This window comes from Eucyclogobius newberryi, unplaced genomic scaffold, assembly GCF_026437365.1.
Source record: "Eucyclogobius newberryi isolate DKJ021-1_F unplaced genomic scaffold, fEucNew1.0.hap1 SCAF_22, whole genome shotgun sequence".
Lineage (NCBI taxonomy): Eukaryota > Metazoa > Chordata > Actinopteri > Gobiiformes > Gobiidae > Eucyclogobius > Eucyclogobius newberryi.
Genome location: NW_027315857.1, coordinates 11,070,048 through 11,087,300, shown reverse-complemented (window position 1 = coordinate 11,087,300; position 17,253 = coordinate 11,070,048). Strand labels below are relative to the sequence as shown.

Sequence of the window (17,253 nt, the reverse complement as noted above, 5' to 3'; positions counted from 1 at the left end):
GCCATTATGAGCAACAATCCAGGTTCCTGTATTATAAAGTTTGATTGCATATAATCTATTAATTACAGTAAACCTTCACCCAGACACTTCCTCTATCAGTTTCTTAGACATGTAAAGCCACCGACTTCACTTCTACTTCTAGGTTTACACAGTTTCAATAATAAACTAATCCGTAAGTAAGTAAGTAAATTTGATCTGAATTTTCACCACCAAACAATAGTTATTCAATTAAACTTCCCATTTGGCCGTGCTGTACAGAGCAAGTGTAAATGTCTGGAGAGTGATACAGCAGATTCTCACAGCTGCAGAATCGATGGAGTGGAGAAGTATGCAGTATATCATCACGGTAACCCCATTAAATAAGTACTTGCAATGGATGTGGCTGACTGCACCGGTGCTTCTCCTAACCTTGCACTTTTCTTTTCGGTCTTCTTCGTTCTTCAAGTCCGCCATCTAAAACTAATTAGCCTCAGAAATGATGTAAACCTTTGTTTCCTTCAAGCTCCACTGGTCTCCTTACAGTGCGTAAGCAGAAATACAGTGGTGATGTGTGCTATCTGTCCAACCAACTGGCATAGCACCTTAAAACCATCAGAAAATATACAATGTACGCAAATACATACACAGCCATCCTCTATACATGATTGAATATCTGAATGTAACACTCCAAAAATCAACGGTTGACCGTGAATAGATCATATTTTCCCCTATTTTATGCCGAATCCAATCCAAAGGAAATATTTGAAGTTATAATAATACATTCAATTAAAACAAGTCAGTGTGCAACTTTCTGGAGGAGGCGCGTCACCTGCATGATCCCATGGGAATAGAAAGTTAAAACCATACCATACCATTCAGAACATTCTTCATGGGGATGAATACATTTCACTTTGGAATGTTGTAGCCAAAGAAACAGCATTTACATGGAAACAAGTGGGAGTTTGTCAGTGCAATAAAAACAATGCTTTTATTCTAGTGCATTTGGCTAAAAAGTTACATACATTAATATACAGCATTTAAAAAGAAGAAAAAAGTACATAATAGATTCAGTTAAAGTCAGAATTTTATTTTTGAAAGATGATTAATTATTTCTTGTAGGTCAGTTGGTCCTATGTATTTTTAAACAAGTTGGCCGACTAATCTAAGGCCAATTCAGAATCAGCTGCTATAAAAACACATCCCTCCAATCAACAAATTGTATTATAAAGTATTTACAACTAGCCGATCATATCAATCTCTGTCGATTCTGATAGTGACACCAAAAACACCCTAAACAATCTTCAATTTGGATAATTCATGAGTAGGTGAAAGCAAGCTGTAGTATTATCAAAAGTACTTTAATCTCCTATACGTATATTTGACATGGGCTGTATTTTCACAATTGGTTACCAAACACGGCATCCTGTCATTTTGATTCGTGCAATGACGCATTTATAATAACATAAGGCCTGTATAATGGATTAAACAGGTTATTTTGTGGATTGTATGTTATGTCCCAATAGGATGCAATACTGCGCTCTCTCCATTGAAACGAACAAGAAGCTACCTGTGGAAAAGGCTGACTCGGGTGAATCAGGACAACTGTCAGACCCACCTACACAGACGGGGCAGAGGCAGAGAGTGCTTCATTACTTCAATTGTAGACATTAGCCAAATTGGGCCCGGCTGCTCCACAGACATGTAATCAGCTCAGAATGTCTACTATCGAGCAGTGGAGGAGTCACGGATTGAATTAGAGCACACTGAATCAGCCTCTGCCACTGGGAATGGGCCCAAATATATCCCGTCTGTCACCACGCCGACCAGAATCTGTCGCCTCAGCTCGTTGTGCGATACGACCACAATATATGAAGCTTCTGGGACCGAAGATGACAAGAATTTGATGCTGAACAAGCAGACTATATCGCACTCCTGAAACTGCAATGCCACTCTAGATAAATTATTTACAACGCTATCATTGTCCATCAGATTGAATATTTCCTTACAAAATGCTGGACTGGAAAAATTGTCAAAAAACATAAATTATCAAATAAAGGTGGTGTTTAGTTTGTTCATTTACATTACACTCACAGTTTAGATGTCCAATGATTTACAGTTTATGGTCTTTGGAATTGAATACACCTTTATTATTACTTTATTAATAGTTTTGTTATGAATCTTGGAAAACAACACAAAGAAATATTAGAGCTGCAATATATATCATAATCAAATCGAACTATGAACGGTCACAATTACCAAACCGCAAAGACAAAGGCAATTAATAAAGTAAAATAATTTCCTGTGTTAACTAGATGTACCAAAGTAAAATGGGGAAAAAGAAGGAAATTGTGGTATAACTGATGAAGAATGAGAATCTATATGCACATGTAAATGGAGAGGCACAAAATCTCCTGTTTGGAAAGAATTTTGTTGGAAAAATGCATCACGGTATGTCAAAGTACTCATTATTCACAGGGACACATCAGTGGCTCATCGCTATCATGTGTTTTGGGACTCTTTGGGACTATTTTTCATAAACACTGGATTGAGATTAATGAGGCACTGCAAACAGTCTTAAATACAGACATTCCATTTTAATTTAAAGCTATGTATCTGTGATGTAAAACTCAAACAATGGAAACAGTAGATGGATACCTGTGGAATGTACTTTTGGCCGCAGCAAAAAAGCAAAAACAAGAAAATGGATGACGAGGACGGAGAAGACTGTCAAGGACTGGACTGAAATATCTTTGGACATTTACAACTTGGAAAGAGTCACTTTGGAAGTGAATTTGAAAATAAATGGAAAAATGTTCTGGACATAAGAACAAATGGGACGGATCCAAAAGGAGACATGTGTTTCTACGGACTACTCTTTTTTATTTTTGTCTTTTTTCCCTCTGTGTCTTGCTCCGTTTGTTTTATTTAATTTATTGATACCAAAACCTTTTTTTTTTAAAACATAAATTACAATTTGCTAAAATGGTTCAGCCCTAACAGAAATCCATTGTAGGACCAGATCACAGAAGCAGACATCTACCATCAATCATCCCAAAGCTTTTAAATATTCACATCCATCTAGAAGTACTCAATAGTATCTTTTATTAATAGCATGGTCAAAAATAACACCCAGAAACCCCTTTCCTTTCACGGCCATCTTTTGAATCCCACCTCACAACGATTCTTGGAACCCATTAAACCCTTCCTTCCTTAAAGATTCCTGAAAATCCCTCTGGTGTGGAACTCCTTTAGCCCCCAAACTCTTTAAAACACCACATCGCTAATCGACTGATCAAATTAAGCTGCTTTCCCCCTATGGATAAACACATTACAATCACGCTTGCAATTAGCATAGGTATGAAATATCACAGCCATTAGCGCAGAATTAGCAGCTAGCAGGTGTGTGTGTGTTTATACCAAAGTGTTCGAGGTCTTTTATCCCACAAGGCCCATACCGAACATGTTCCTAGCAGATGGTCATAATTACTGAAGCCTTAAAAGAACTAAATAGAAGGAGTGCCTCTTTAAATCGCAAGTGTGGATGGATTTCTCCCACCTGGGGGAAAAGGGGTAATCCTCTTTTCAGCAGGGAAAAGCTGAGGTTGAGTCATTTTTTTTGTCTCGCCTCACTGTAAAGATCGTCACTCCAGATATCTATTATTGCTTTCCTGTGCAGGCAAACTAATAGAGATTAAGTGGCATATAATCAGGAAATTGCTTAGTGAGAGGGTGCCATGTTGGGTCTCCAGGGCTGTCAGTCAAAGAAGAGGTTAGAAGACAAACCATCTTGTTTTTGTGAGAACATTACAAGTTTAATACAACCAAATGTAAAGGTTAAAACTTATCCATCCATCCATCCATCCATTTTCTACTGCTTGTTCCCTTTCGGGGTCGCGGGTGACTGGAGCCTATCCCAGTGACTTCGGGCCTTAGGTTAAAACTTATTTTCAAGTTATTTAGAAGGCTAGCAACATTTTTGGGTTGTAGGGTTGACAAAAGGGGCAAAAATCAGACACTAATCAATGCATAAACTAGAATAGAAACTAGACACTCATTTGAAAAAAGTATTTAAACAGAAACAAAATCCCAAACGGGGCAAAATGTGAACTTCCTGTAAGTTTTTAGAAAGATCTTGAGCTTTAACAGAACAGTACAAGAACCATAGTAAAAGAAAGAAAAAAGAAAGTGCAATTATTTCATGTTGAAAATAGCAGCCTCTTGTCTAAAAGCTTATCTTGTCTTATTATTATTGTGGAATCAAAATCTGTACCGAGCCTATTCCTTCATATAGTTTGAAATGTTTGTATTGTGACAACACTAGTGTGGGCTGTCCGTGTGCAGAATGAGGAAATAGAAAAAGTGACATGGAAGTAGTCTTCTTTAGCATTTAGTGATTTGAAATGAACTTTAGCTTGAGTTGTGAAAGAAAAAGGCTAAATAAGCCCAGTGGCCTTTGAGGATGAATGAATGTCATTTACACAAAAATATAACCGTTGGGCCACAAGAGCGTCTTCAACAGATCTAAAACAAGAGTTAGTTTATCTTCGAATGAACGGTATAAAGTTGTGACAAGCATAAGGGTGGTCATTAGGGTGGGCATGAGGAGGGCATGAGGAGAACATGAGATGGGCATGAGGAGGGCATGAGGCGGGCATGAGACGGGCATGAGGAGGGCATGAGGAGGGCATGAGGAGGGCATGAGGAGAGCATGAGGAGAGCATGAGATGGGCATGATGAGGGCATGAGGAGAGCATGAGGAGAGCATGAGATGGGCATGAGGAGGGCATGAGACGGGCATGAGGAGAGCATGAGGGCATGAGATGGGCATGAGATGGGCATGATGAGGGCATGAGGAGGGCATGAGGAGGGCATGAGGAGGGCATGAGGAGGGCATGAGACGGGCATGAGATGGGCATGAGGAGGGCATGAGACGGGCATGAGGAGAGCATGAGGGCATGAGATGGGCATGAGATGGGCATGATGAGGGCATGAGGAGGGCATGAGGAGGGCATGAGGAGAGCATGAGATGGGCATGAGGAGGGCATGAGACGGGCATGAGGAGAGCATGAGGGCATGAGATGGGCATGAGATGGGCATGATGAGGGCATGAGGAGGGCATGAGACGGGCATGAGGAGGGCATGAGGAGAGCATGAGGAGAGCATGAGGAGGGCATGAGGAGGGCATGAGGAGGGCATGAGACGGGCATGAGGAGGGCATGAGGAGAGCATGAGGAGAGCATGAGGAGAGCATGAGGAGAGCATGAGATGGGCATGATGAGGGCATGAGGAGAGCATGAGATGGGCATGAGGAGAGCATGAGATGGGCATGAGGAGGGCATGAGGAGAGCATGAGATGGGCATGAGGAGGGCATGAGGAGGGCATGAGATGAGCATGAGGGCATGAGATGGGCATGAGATGGACATGAGGAGGGCATGAGACGGGCATGAGGAGGGCATGAGGAGGGCATGAGGAGGGCATGAGGAGGGCATGAGATGGGCATGAGGAGAGCATGAGATGGGCATGAGGAGGGCATGAGATGGGCATGAGGAGAGGATGAGATGGGCATGAGGAGAGCATGAGATGGGCATGAGGATGGCATGAGATGGGCATGAGGAGGGCATGAGGAGAGCATGAGGAGGGCATGAGGAGGGCATGAGGAGAGCATGAGATGGGCATGAGGAGGGCATGAGGAGAGCATGAGATGGGCATGAGGAGGGCATGAGGAGAGCATGAGATGGGCATGAGGAGAGCATGAGATGGGCATGAGGAGAGCATGAGATGGGCATGAGATGGGCATGAGGAGGGCATGAGATGAGTATGAGGAGAGCATGAGATGGGCATGAGGAGGGCATGAGGAGAGCATGAGATGGGCATGAGGAGGGCATGAGGAGGGAATGAGATGGGCATGAGGAGGGAATGAGGAGAACATGAGATGGGCATGAGGAGGGCATGAGGAGAACATGAGATGGGCATGAAGAGGGCATGAGATGGGCATGAGGAGAGCATGAGATGGGCATGAGGAGGGCATGAGGAGAGCATGAGGAGAGCATGAGATGGGCATGAGGAGGGCATGAGGAGGGCATGAGATGGGCATGAGGAGAACAGTGGGCAAACGTGGGCCGAGAAGGGGGCGTGCGTTCCCGTCAGAAGGAGAAGAAGCAGGTGGCGATAAAACAAAGAGGCGCGTGCTTTTAGAAAACGCGTGAAAACCCCGGAGTGAAAACAGAGACCGCGGACTGACCTGCGTGAGTAATGTCGGACAGGTCGTAGTTCCTGGCGCTCCGGGGAAACTCCCTCAGTTTGCGGTTGGTTAAGTTGAGAGCCCCGCTGGCTGCAGCCTCCTCCAGCGCCTTCTCCACGCTGCGGCTCGCCGCTACTGTGGCCGGCAGCTGGGCTCCATCCCCAGCAGCCATCAAGCGCAGCGTCAGCCTCCTCTTTTACTTTCTTTCAAGCGGCCGCCGCACTTTCATGCCCCGCGGGTGCGTTCAGACTCCACGCCGAGTCCCGAAGAGGCGAACTTGTACAAAAGTGTCCGGGTAAATCCAAGAAAAGGCTCTTGGTGGAGCAGCAGTGACCGCCTGGCGCACACAACGGAGAGCTCGCTTCCACTAACAATAACCGAGCGGTTCAAGCTGTCAATCTTTCAGGAAGTCAAGGGCGACCATTTTAGCACCGCGGTACAGGAAGTGGAGACACTCTTCAAAGTAAAGAACCTGTGACGAGAACACAAAACATGGCGAAAAATGAAAAAAGGATTAATAACTAAATCGAGTAAACATACGACCTGTCCATTGTTGGCCCTTCGACAAGTTGGCCACTGTCCAGGGTGTACCCGGCCTAAGGCCCGAAGTTACTGGGATAGGCTCCAGTCACCCGCGACCCCGAAAGGGAACAAGCGGTAGAAAATGGATGGATGGATGGATGGAGTAAACATACGAATAATTACTGACAAAAAATAATGCCCAAGACTCTTTCTTTTTTAATAGACCATAGTCCAATGTTGTGTAGAGTAGTGCAGTAACTGACAGTGATTTTGAGTTCATCAGGCTTTCTCAGAATCAGAATCAGAACAGGTTTATTGCCATTGTCAATTAACAGAATTCACAAATATAGGAACTTGCTTTTGGGATTCTGTGCAATATAATATTACGAACAATGATAAAACTACCTATATAAGTTATAAAGAAAAACAATTAAAATCTGCCATAAAAAATAGAAATAGGCTTGCACACCAGAACTATGATGACTATTATCTGAAGTTAACAGTAAAGTCTTACGTAAAGTCTGACGCATCTGATGTGAGTAGTCTAATTCCTTTCTGATTCTTCACACCTGCAGGGGTTGACAAGAACGTGGAAAAGACAAAAATAAAATAGAACATTTTTCTTTTTCTGTCAATCTACTCTAAAATCCATATATTATTTTTTAGAGTAGGGGGCATGTAACAAAACCATACTAGATAATATGCAATGGCTGAAGCCATTGCGAGTGTCTGCGTTCTTGCGTAAAAGTACAAGATGTGTGTAAGAGTACTACATGTGTGTAAGTAGTACTGGTGGTACTACTTAAGATAAAAAGTAAGATTTAATTGACAACAAATTACATTAAAGCTGCGCTAGCGTAACTTCTGTGCATCATTCAACCCCAGGCAGGTTTTCCCAGCATCAAACCTCACTATTGAAGGAAGGTCGAAAGCAGAGGAAAAATTCAATTCCCAAACGGAGACATTTAAAGTGGCCTACTTTAGTCTGTGATGTAGGCTTCTTATTTAGCTCAATATATTCGACCTAACCCACATTTTCCCTCGTACGATTTAAAGACAGCTCTTATTTTGACAGTCACTACCAGAAGTACCGAGCATGTGTCTGCCTGCGCGCCGCTTGGTTTCGCGGGGGTTTCTTTGAGACGGGCGCAGTTCATGAGGAGCTCTGTGCGGAGGGAGCGGCTCTTGGGGGCGGGGCATGCTTCGGGGGCGGGGATCTATGCTCAATTGCTCATTAAAGTGGTCTAGAGCAGAGTCTCTCTGGTCTGGAGCAGGGTCTCTCTGGTCTGGAGCAGGGTCTCTCTGGTGTGGAGCAGGGTCTCTCTGGTGTGGAGCAGAGTCTCTCTGGTGTGGAGCAGGGTCTCTCTGGTCTGGAGCAGGGTCTCTCTGGTGTGGAGCAGGGTCTCTCTGGTGTGGAGCAGAGTCTCTCTGGTGTGGAGCAGGGTCTCTCTGGTGTGGAGCAGAGTCTCTCTGGTCTGGAGCAGGGTCTCTGGTCTGGAGCAGAGTCTCTCTGGTGTGGAGCAGGGTCTCTCTGGTCTGGAGCAGGGTCTCTCTGGTGTGGAGCAGGGTCTCTCTGGTGTGGAGCAGAGTCTCTCTGGTGTGGAGCAGGGTCTCTCTGGTGTGGAGCAGAGTCTCTCTGGTCTGGAGCAGGGTCTCTGGTCTGGAGCAGAGTCTCTCTGGTGTGGAGCAGGGTCTCTCTGGTGTGGAGCAGGGTCTCTCTGGTCTGGAGCAGGGTCTCTGGTGTGGAGCAGGGTCTCTCTGGTGTGGAGCAGAGTCTCTCTGGTGTGGAGCAGGGTCAGTCTCTGGTCTGGAGCAGAGACTCTCTGGTGTGGAGCAGAGACTCTCTGGTGTGGAGCAGAATCTCTCTGGTCTGGAGCAGGGTCTCTGGTCTGGAGCAGAGTCTCTCTGGTGGAGCAGAGTCTCTCTGGTGTGGAGCAGAGTCTCTCTGGTGTGGAGCAGGGTCAGTCTCTGGTCTGGAGCAGAGACTCTCTGGTGTGGAGCAGAGACTCTCTGGTGTGGAGCAGAATCTCTCTGGTCTGGAGCAGGGTCTCTCTGGTGTGGAGCAGAGTCTCTCTGGTCTGGAGCAGAGTCTCTCTGGTCTGGAGCAGAGACTCTCTGGTGTGGAGCAGAGACTCTCTGGTGTGGAGCAGAATCTCTCTGGTCTGGAGCAGGGTCTCTCTGGTGTGGAGCAGGGTCTCTCTAGTGTGGAGCAGGGTCTCTCTGGTGTGGAGCAGGGTCTCTCTAGTGTGGAGCAGGGTCTCTCTGGTGTGGAGCAGAGTCTCTCTAGTGTGGAGCAGGGTCTCTCTGGTGTGGAGCAGGGTCTCTCTAGTGTGGAGCAGGGTCTCTCTAGTGTGGAGCAGGGTCTCTCTAGTGTGGAGCAGGGTCTCTCTGGTGTGGAGCAGGGTCTCGCAGGGTCTCCTTGGATGCAACAACCAAACAGAATATAATCACAGTTGCACTATGATTATATTCATTTAGGTTTGGCAATAGATTCTAGTGTTGTGTGTCTATTGAATAGACACAACACTGTCCTCCATATTTTGACTGAACACTTTCTGAGCAGGACTGGTATTTACAAAGCATTTAAAGAAGCCTATTGATAGCCTTGAATCAAGTCTAAACTCCACAGTTCTACATAACTGTTGGAACCATAACATATTTGGAATGAATAGGACCATTTGTTTTATATTAAATATTTTTCCAATGGCTTTTTATGTTTCTGTCCAACAGCGTATGCCTGCTATTGCCCATATGAAGCTATTATGTACATTTAGGTACGGCCTAAAGGAACATGCCTTTGGATGTTAACTATTCTGTAATAAAGTGGTTCCCAACACTATGTCTCAAAGACACTCTTAAAATACAGTTTAAAGTGTTAAAGAGTTCTTTAAATCATACTATTAAAAACATTCCCTACAATGGCTGCAAGATTAATCGCAAACGACACAATTAACAAATTGCAAAGGCTGTAATATTTTAAGTGCCATAAATTCCTTCACAAACAACAAAATATTTGCATGAATTTGTCAGTTATTTTATTCTAGTTAAGTCATTTTTGTAAATTCTCCCAAACACGTTTAAAAATTTGAACTTTGATACATAAATGTCAAATCTGATTGCAGTACTGTTTTTTCATTCAATTTCCACTTCTTTCTAAAATCAGAAGTCAGAAAGTAGCCTCTGGTCAGTGCAACAAGGGTCCTCATACCCCTGATTGGGAAACACTGCTATGATAAACAATACATGGTTTAATTAGGCTAAAGCTGGTCAGGTCAAGAAAAATAAAGAGATATTTTGATGTTCTCACCAATTTCACTCAAACCAAATTAGAATGTCTTTGTCCTCGGAGACGGGTTTCCATTGTTCTGAAATAAATTCATTGTTGTATTATTCCATTTGTCTGGGCCATTCTCTGCTAATATAATCCAAATACATTACATTTCATGACTTCACATTGAGTTTTCCTGCATCTTGTGAACGTCCGTGAGCACAGGCAGCGTCCGCAGGCCTTTATCACCCTCTTCTCACTCACTTGTCTGTGCATTAGCATTGTCCCCCTCATCATCATGCGTCCAACCTCGACTATAGTCCCTGGTTCCTCCCTCTTGCGGTCTCCAGCGTCCCATTGGACCATCTGTCAAAGTCCAGGCAGGCCGAGCACCCAGCTGTGGTCCTGGTCCTGGTGCTGGGGGTGGGACTTTCACTCAACGCACTGATAAAAGCCATTAACTGTCACTGGTTAAGTTATTCTGTCCGTGAGATTAAATTGCTAGGATTAAGCCTCTCCTCTCGCAAAGGAATAGAGATGAAATAGAGTCATTACATTTATGTAGTATCAGCATTACTTGGTGTAGCAACATTTAGGAGCTGATTATGGCTTAAATAAAGTAATGGCTGGTCAGTGGGAAGGCCATAATCGCAAGCCAGACAAGATAATAGTTTTTGTAGCTCCATGCTGAATGATTATAGTTTATCGTGTCTGCGGTGGGCAGTTAATGGTCAAGGTAATGCCAAAGGGAAGGCATAAATATGGCTGACTAGACACTAATGACCAAATAATATGCAATTAGAGTTCAGGGGACTTAAACTCCCATTGTCTGAGGGCTCTAAAGACATGTGCTTAAAGGTATTATTTGAGACCAACTCGCCCAATAGTGCTTTTGTTTTGAAAATATAACCCCACAAGAATAAATTGGAAATGGTAAATTATGCTGTGAAGAATTTTCTACTTTACACATTCTATAAAACATTTTTATACCTATGTCTGGGAGGGCTGACACTCATGAATATTTTAGTTTAGTTGTTTATTTATTGTACGATTGTATTTCTATTGTACATCATCAACCAAATAAAGGTTGAAATATGGTGACTGAAAGTTTCTTTAAAAAAGAGTGTATCTGTGTTGACTTTTTTTTATTTAATACTGTCACTGTCTTTGGGATAAAAACTTATTTTTGTTTTAGTCTGTACGATCTAGATCAATGGTTCTCATCATTAGGTATAACAGGACTAATCCAGGTCTAAATCAGGGCTAAACCAGGTCTTATTCACCTTATTCCAGAAGCCTGTCTGGGCACCTCCATGTGAGGTAATCCCTTTTCCAGTTGTAGTTAGCATGGGGCTGCCAACCTTGAGAGAAAATAAGTTCTACACAGACTAAAATGCCGTTTTCGGGCCACCCAGGGAATCTGTGCATTGTTTTATAGAATATTTCCCAAAAGTAGGAAAGGTGGAATAAGGGGATTAGGAATACATCAGTGCCAGTGTAGTTTTAACTGAGAAAAGGAAGAGCAAAAAGGAGGTGTCCAAGTACCACCTACAGGACCTTGCGTATCACAATTTGAAAAACAGTGATCTAGATCAGGGGGGTTCCCAAACATTTCAGACCGGAACCCCCAAAATAACCATACAACCCCCACAGTAAAATGAAATAGATGTCTGTAATAATTTAAAGTTGTAAATATTTGAGTAAGTTCCTTTAGTTGTAAGTATTTTGGTAGTTTATTATGTTACATGTCCCACTTTTAGTAAAACACTGTTTTCAGTTTAAAAAAATAGACATAATTTTAAAATTACATTGAAATCATCTCTCGACCTCCAGTTCATGCTTTGAGACCCTCCGGGGGTCCCAGCACCCATTTTGGGAACCACAGATCTAGATAACGACTAACGATGATCAGAATATGGCTGGTCACAAACAGTCATTGTTGCCCTAATGTCTGGATAAAGAGGGGAGAAACTGCTTTCTAAACACATTAGTTGGATGGTTTGAAGTGGAAAAGTAAATCATTGAAAGAATACATTGAGACAATACATAAATACATCACTTTAACCAGTACTTCAGGTGGACTATATTATGTCTATTTCAGGCAGGCAGTCTGAGAAAGAATAACAAGAAACAAGAAAAAAGCTGAATGAATGCATTATATGTCTAAAATGTCTAAATATTGAGTGTAATTCCACAACATAAACCAAAACATTGCACATAGGAATGCTGTGTGTCCTTCAGCTAAAGCTACGAATGAAGTACAAACACAGTGAGAAAAGTACGAGAAGGTTGAAGGAGACTGAACGCTGTCTGCTGTACAGTTCAGACATAACACGGCCTGAATGCTAGAATCCCCACAGGAATCCTCTGCTGCTGATAATTAACGTGAATATTCATGTACTCCAATGACCCACATGCCCTGGTCGTGATGTCATCAGTTCACCCTGACCACTCAACCATTCATAATGTACTAACGAAGGACTGCATGCAAGTACCGTAGTAGTAGTAGTAGTAGTAGGATTAGTATTTAAGTGTGCAATGACAAGTTTTTTTTATATTTTGTTGGTTATGGACTAGTGTCTAATCTAATGGGATAGAAACTGTAGTGCACGTTCAAGTGGCAGTTTATGAAGGAAAGTTGAGACAAAAAAGTTGAAAATGACAGGAAGCAGATTTGGTTTGATTCTGTTCTAGTCCAGCTTTAGTTTCAGTGGTGAATGCGTCCAAAATTACCCACAAGGAACACCATTTTCTTAAACATTAATTGTACAAAATAAAGGTGTTGTGATATATTTTACTTATATATTTTCTGTAAATGAAATAAACTTAATGGTAACTGCTATGGAATCACCTCTAGGCCTTTCCATGTCCAACCAGGAAGTGAAATTATAAAGGATCAAAATAGACAAGATCTTAAGCATAATCCTGATAATAATCATGTGAATCTATGTATAAGCCCTTTAACTATACTTAACGGCTTTAAGTATAGTAATGTACAGTAATGGAATGCAATGAAGTATAAAAGTTAAAGTACTTTACTCCAGCAAATGTTACAATGAAGACTTTTTACTTTTCCTTCACTACATCTGACAGGTACTGTATCTTTCACTATATTTTTGAAAAGGACTGAAAAGTAAAAAGTACTAGTACGGTGTGAGGGGTTATATTTCAGCTCGTTCAATACAGCGTGTTCAAGAGTTCCAATCCTTGTTTTAAACAAACAAAAATATTTGTAAAAGAAACCCTTAAGTAGATCTTTACATAGTTTGAATCTAGTTTTACTCAAAAAGTAATATTTTAAACATATACTTCAATAGTTTTACTTAAGTAAGTAGATTTTTATATATTTTTTTATGAAATTAAGTAACAAAATGTAGTACTTTTGTTGCCATAATGAACAAAAAAATCCCAAACATAGAAACTTGCATTGTCGATTTGGTGCAACAATGTTAATACAACATATCAGATCAAAAAGGGCATGCATTAACAAGAAATTATTAAAATCTACTATAATCAAAAAATAAAATAGGCTTACAATGCACACAAAATTTACAGTTAAATTTATAGATTTTGTGCTGAAAGTGAACAGTGCAGTGAATGATTGATTAAATAATGGTAAAGTGACAGGTGTTAGAAGTGTTCATGAGTTCAACGGCAGAGGGAAAGAAAGTGCTCTTGTGGCGGGAGGTTCTGGTCCGGATGGGCCGTAGCCTCCTGACTGAGGGGAGTGGCCTCCTGCCTGAGGGGAGTGGCCTCCTGCCTGAGGGGAGTGGCTCAAACAGTCCATGTCCTGGGTGAGAAGGGTCGGTTGTGGTCCGACCTGCACGTTCCAGAGTCCTGGAGACGTACAGGTCCTGCAGAGATGTCTGCAGCCGATCACCTTCTCAGCAGAGCGCACAATGCGCTGTAGTCTCCGTTTGTCCCTGGCTGTGGCTCCAGTGTACCACACAGTGATGGAGGAGGTAAGGATGGATTCAATGATGGCTGTGTAGAACTGCACCATCATCTCCGCTGTCAGCTCGGCTTTCCTCAGCTGCCACAGGAAGTACATCCTCTGCTGGGCCTTCTTGATGAGGGAGCTGATGGTGGGGCTCCCACTTGAGGTCCTGGGTGATGGTGGTGCTGAGGAAGCGGAGGAGTCCACAGTGGAGATGGGGGAGTCTTTGATAGTGAGAGGGAGCTGGGGGGCTGTGACTTTCCTGAAGTCCACGATCATCTTCACTGTTTTCTGGGCGTTGAACTCCAGGTTGTTACCGCTGCACCAGGACACCAGCCGGTCCACCTCCCTCCTGTAGACAGACTCATTCCCATCTGAGATGAGCCCGATGAGGGTTGTGTCATCCGCAAACTTGATCAGGTTTACTAGTAAATAGTAATAATGTGTATACTGTTTCTGTATGTGGCAAGTAACAGTTGTCCTTTTAATCAGTAAGTTCTGTTTAATATTTAATCTTGTCCATGAAGTGTTTGACCAATTGATTCAAATGAACTAAAACAATCCATTGAGTATTTTGTACATGTTGCTATTTAGCACAATCTCTGGCATTGCTCAGTTTTATCTCAACTCTCATGGCCATATCTCAGCTGCAATGACCCAGTAATGACTTTCCCACCAAACGTCTTGTTTTCTAAATGTGTTTCTGAGAGTGACATCACTGTTTCCCACGCTCTTTGTTTCTCCCTTCTTCCTCTACAAACCCAAAACACATCCTACACTTTTTCCCAATGGGTCAAAGAAAATGTTTCCTATTCACATGTCATTTTGCAACGTATTGCTGTCTTGTGTTGTTTTACTAGGACGTGGCTTAATGGACTTGGAACATCGCAAGCACCATTGAAACCAGAAATTAAAGCTAATCAACATTCATTTGTAAATTAATACCACTGTCTGACACTTTGTTGAATGAGATGCATATTCAGCTGGCACAATCACCCCAAAATCTCACCTACTCCACCATTTCTTTGTTTGGTGAGGTTAAGAGGCCATTGAACTGGAGAACAGCCAAATGTTTGTGTCTGTGAATGAATTGATGCTTAATTAAACATAGGCATCACATTTTTCAGTTCAATGTATAACAATGTGCTAAATAATGTAGAAACTAGTTGCCTTCTCAACAAATGTATAGCTGGGAAAGGTTTACATTGAGCTGACTCAACTTCAGTGCCACCACAGATGAAACTGCAGCTGTTTGTCTGACGGACATTAATAAACCAAAGTTTACATTCCATAGTCTCTTTGCAATTTGGCCCATTATTGATAGCCTACTACAACAATATGTATACTATTACTACTTCTGCTACTCCCATACAAGAATAGGCCTCTATTCTGGTGTACAGAAGATTTCTACAACTGTGACAATTGATTCATGCTGTCCGGGCAATGAAAGCATTTGATTTCCTTTCCAACCCAAATCATTGTAAATCGTGACATATGGAGGAACTTTGAAGGCCAGGTGAAAATATGTGGCATGTGGCAGGAGCCTGGAAGGTGATTGACAGTCCCACAGTAATAGTAAGAGTGATAGAGGTAGAGGTCAAGTCAAAGAGAGAAAAAGAGAGTGAAGTGCAGGGAGGGAGGGATGCCTGAGAATGAGTGGTATGTGTGGAAACGTGACCAGCCCACCACCAACTGTGTGCCGTCTCAGAGCCACAGACCGGAGCCTGTGGGGCCGAACAGCTAAATGGAGACACCCGTATCCAGAACCATGAATAACACTTTTAACACAATACTTTAAAATCAAGAAATTCTATGTGGTGTAGTTTACCACTCTAACTCCACGCTTAGGACAGAAATGTGGGGGAAATGGACACGTATGACAATTTCAATTTGATTTGCATTATATTTTACTGTCGTGATTCATGTGCAATTACTGTGCAAATCATGTGCAATTCATGTGCAATTACTGTCGTGATCACATGTAATGGTATTTATTTATTTATTTTATCTTTATTATTTTTCCCCTCCATCCCTTGTTGGGAAATGGGAGGTTTTGTCTATGGGAGTTTTTGTTTATAGGAGATCTTCTACTGAGAGTGTTTTTCAAACTTCCTATAAGTGATCTGTTCTTTTCTTCTGTATCTACCTCTGTATCTGCCTGCGTTGCATCAATGAAATTTCCCCATGTGGGACAATAAAGGAATATCTTATCTTATCTTATCTTATTTTAAAGTAAATTTGTGTTCAGCGTGCACATTGTAAACAACTCAAGGAGCATTAAGATTTGAAAGAAGACGGATAAACGAATAGGCCTACAAGAATCACATGCTTTTCAGAGCATGTTTGTAGAGGCCCAAACTACTGTAAACATCTGTAAAAAGACAGGATACGTTGTTCTTTGCAAAGGACATCTTATTACCTAAATTAAATGCAACCTTTACAATTTGATAATTGCACCAACTCAAATTGCGAACGACAATGTTGTGCCACCCTACTCCACACTGTGTTTCTTTAGCCTACATAGGACGATTAGAAATAATTACTGTCATCATTTAAACACGGCATGGAGATAGTTAACCATGACTATAATTAAGAAGAATAAGGCAAAATTCAAGAACGCCCATAGGCCCTATTTTAGACAAACACTAATTTTCCATGATTGTATATGGTTTAGGTTAAGCAAACCTTTGGGTTTAGTTTATGTGGATAAATTATGGATTGTTTCAGAAACATTTGTTCAGAGTGGAAGAGAATATCTTTGGCTATAGACATACTGCCACCATGTGGCCACAGGATGAATTGCAACCCTTAATTCCACTCCTTTGTATGATGTGAGGGGTCATGTTCGTCATATAATATGATACTGTATTTTGGCATGATCACAAAAAATAATGGGGTCTTATTCTAAACACAAAGTCATAAAATATTGACTGTCAATGGCAAAAATATGCAATATGCTACCTTCTATAGCCTATCCATAATAAAAACGGTTTTATTTTTGACAAAGGATGAAAATACCGTGAGAAGCATGTCTGTGCTTAATTCAATGGACGTTTTTGTTAAGCTAAAAAGCTTTTATAAGTGTTGAAACTCAACACTCACCAGTTACAACCATGTAACCACCAAACACACAACACAATAGGACTGCACGTTAAGCCTGAGAACTACATTACCCATGTGAGTTTGCGCGGATGCTCAACGCTTTTCCCGCAAAGTTACGCAATCAGTTGCTGATTGGTCAAACGCTCTGCCAAGACACTCACGCCAAACAGTGATTGGCCCGCAGTTTCTGTGCAGTTACCCGG

At 42.2% G+C, this 17,253-nt stretch overlaps 1 protein-coding gene across 2 annotated transcripts in view; it reads right to left on the bottom strand.

Moving 5' to 3' along the window:
• lrch4 (leucine-rich repeats and calponin homology (CH) domain containing 4) overlaps positions 1 to 6,615 on the bottom strand; it is a 47,642-nt gene extending 41,027 nt beyond the window's left edge. For both annotated transcript variants that reach the window (XM_072459298.1, XM_072459297.1), the window contains exon 1: positions 6,222 to 6,615. In XM_072459298.1, the coding sequence (XP_072315399.1) occupies positions 6,222 to 6,393 (172 nt within the window). In that variant the 5' untranslated portion in view covers positions 6,394 to 6,615. The remainder of the gene's footprint in view (positions 1 to 6,221) is intronic.
• Between the last annotated feature and the right edge of the window lie 10,638 nt (positions 6,616 to 17,253).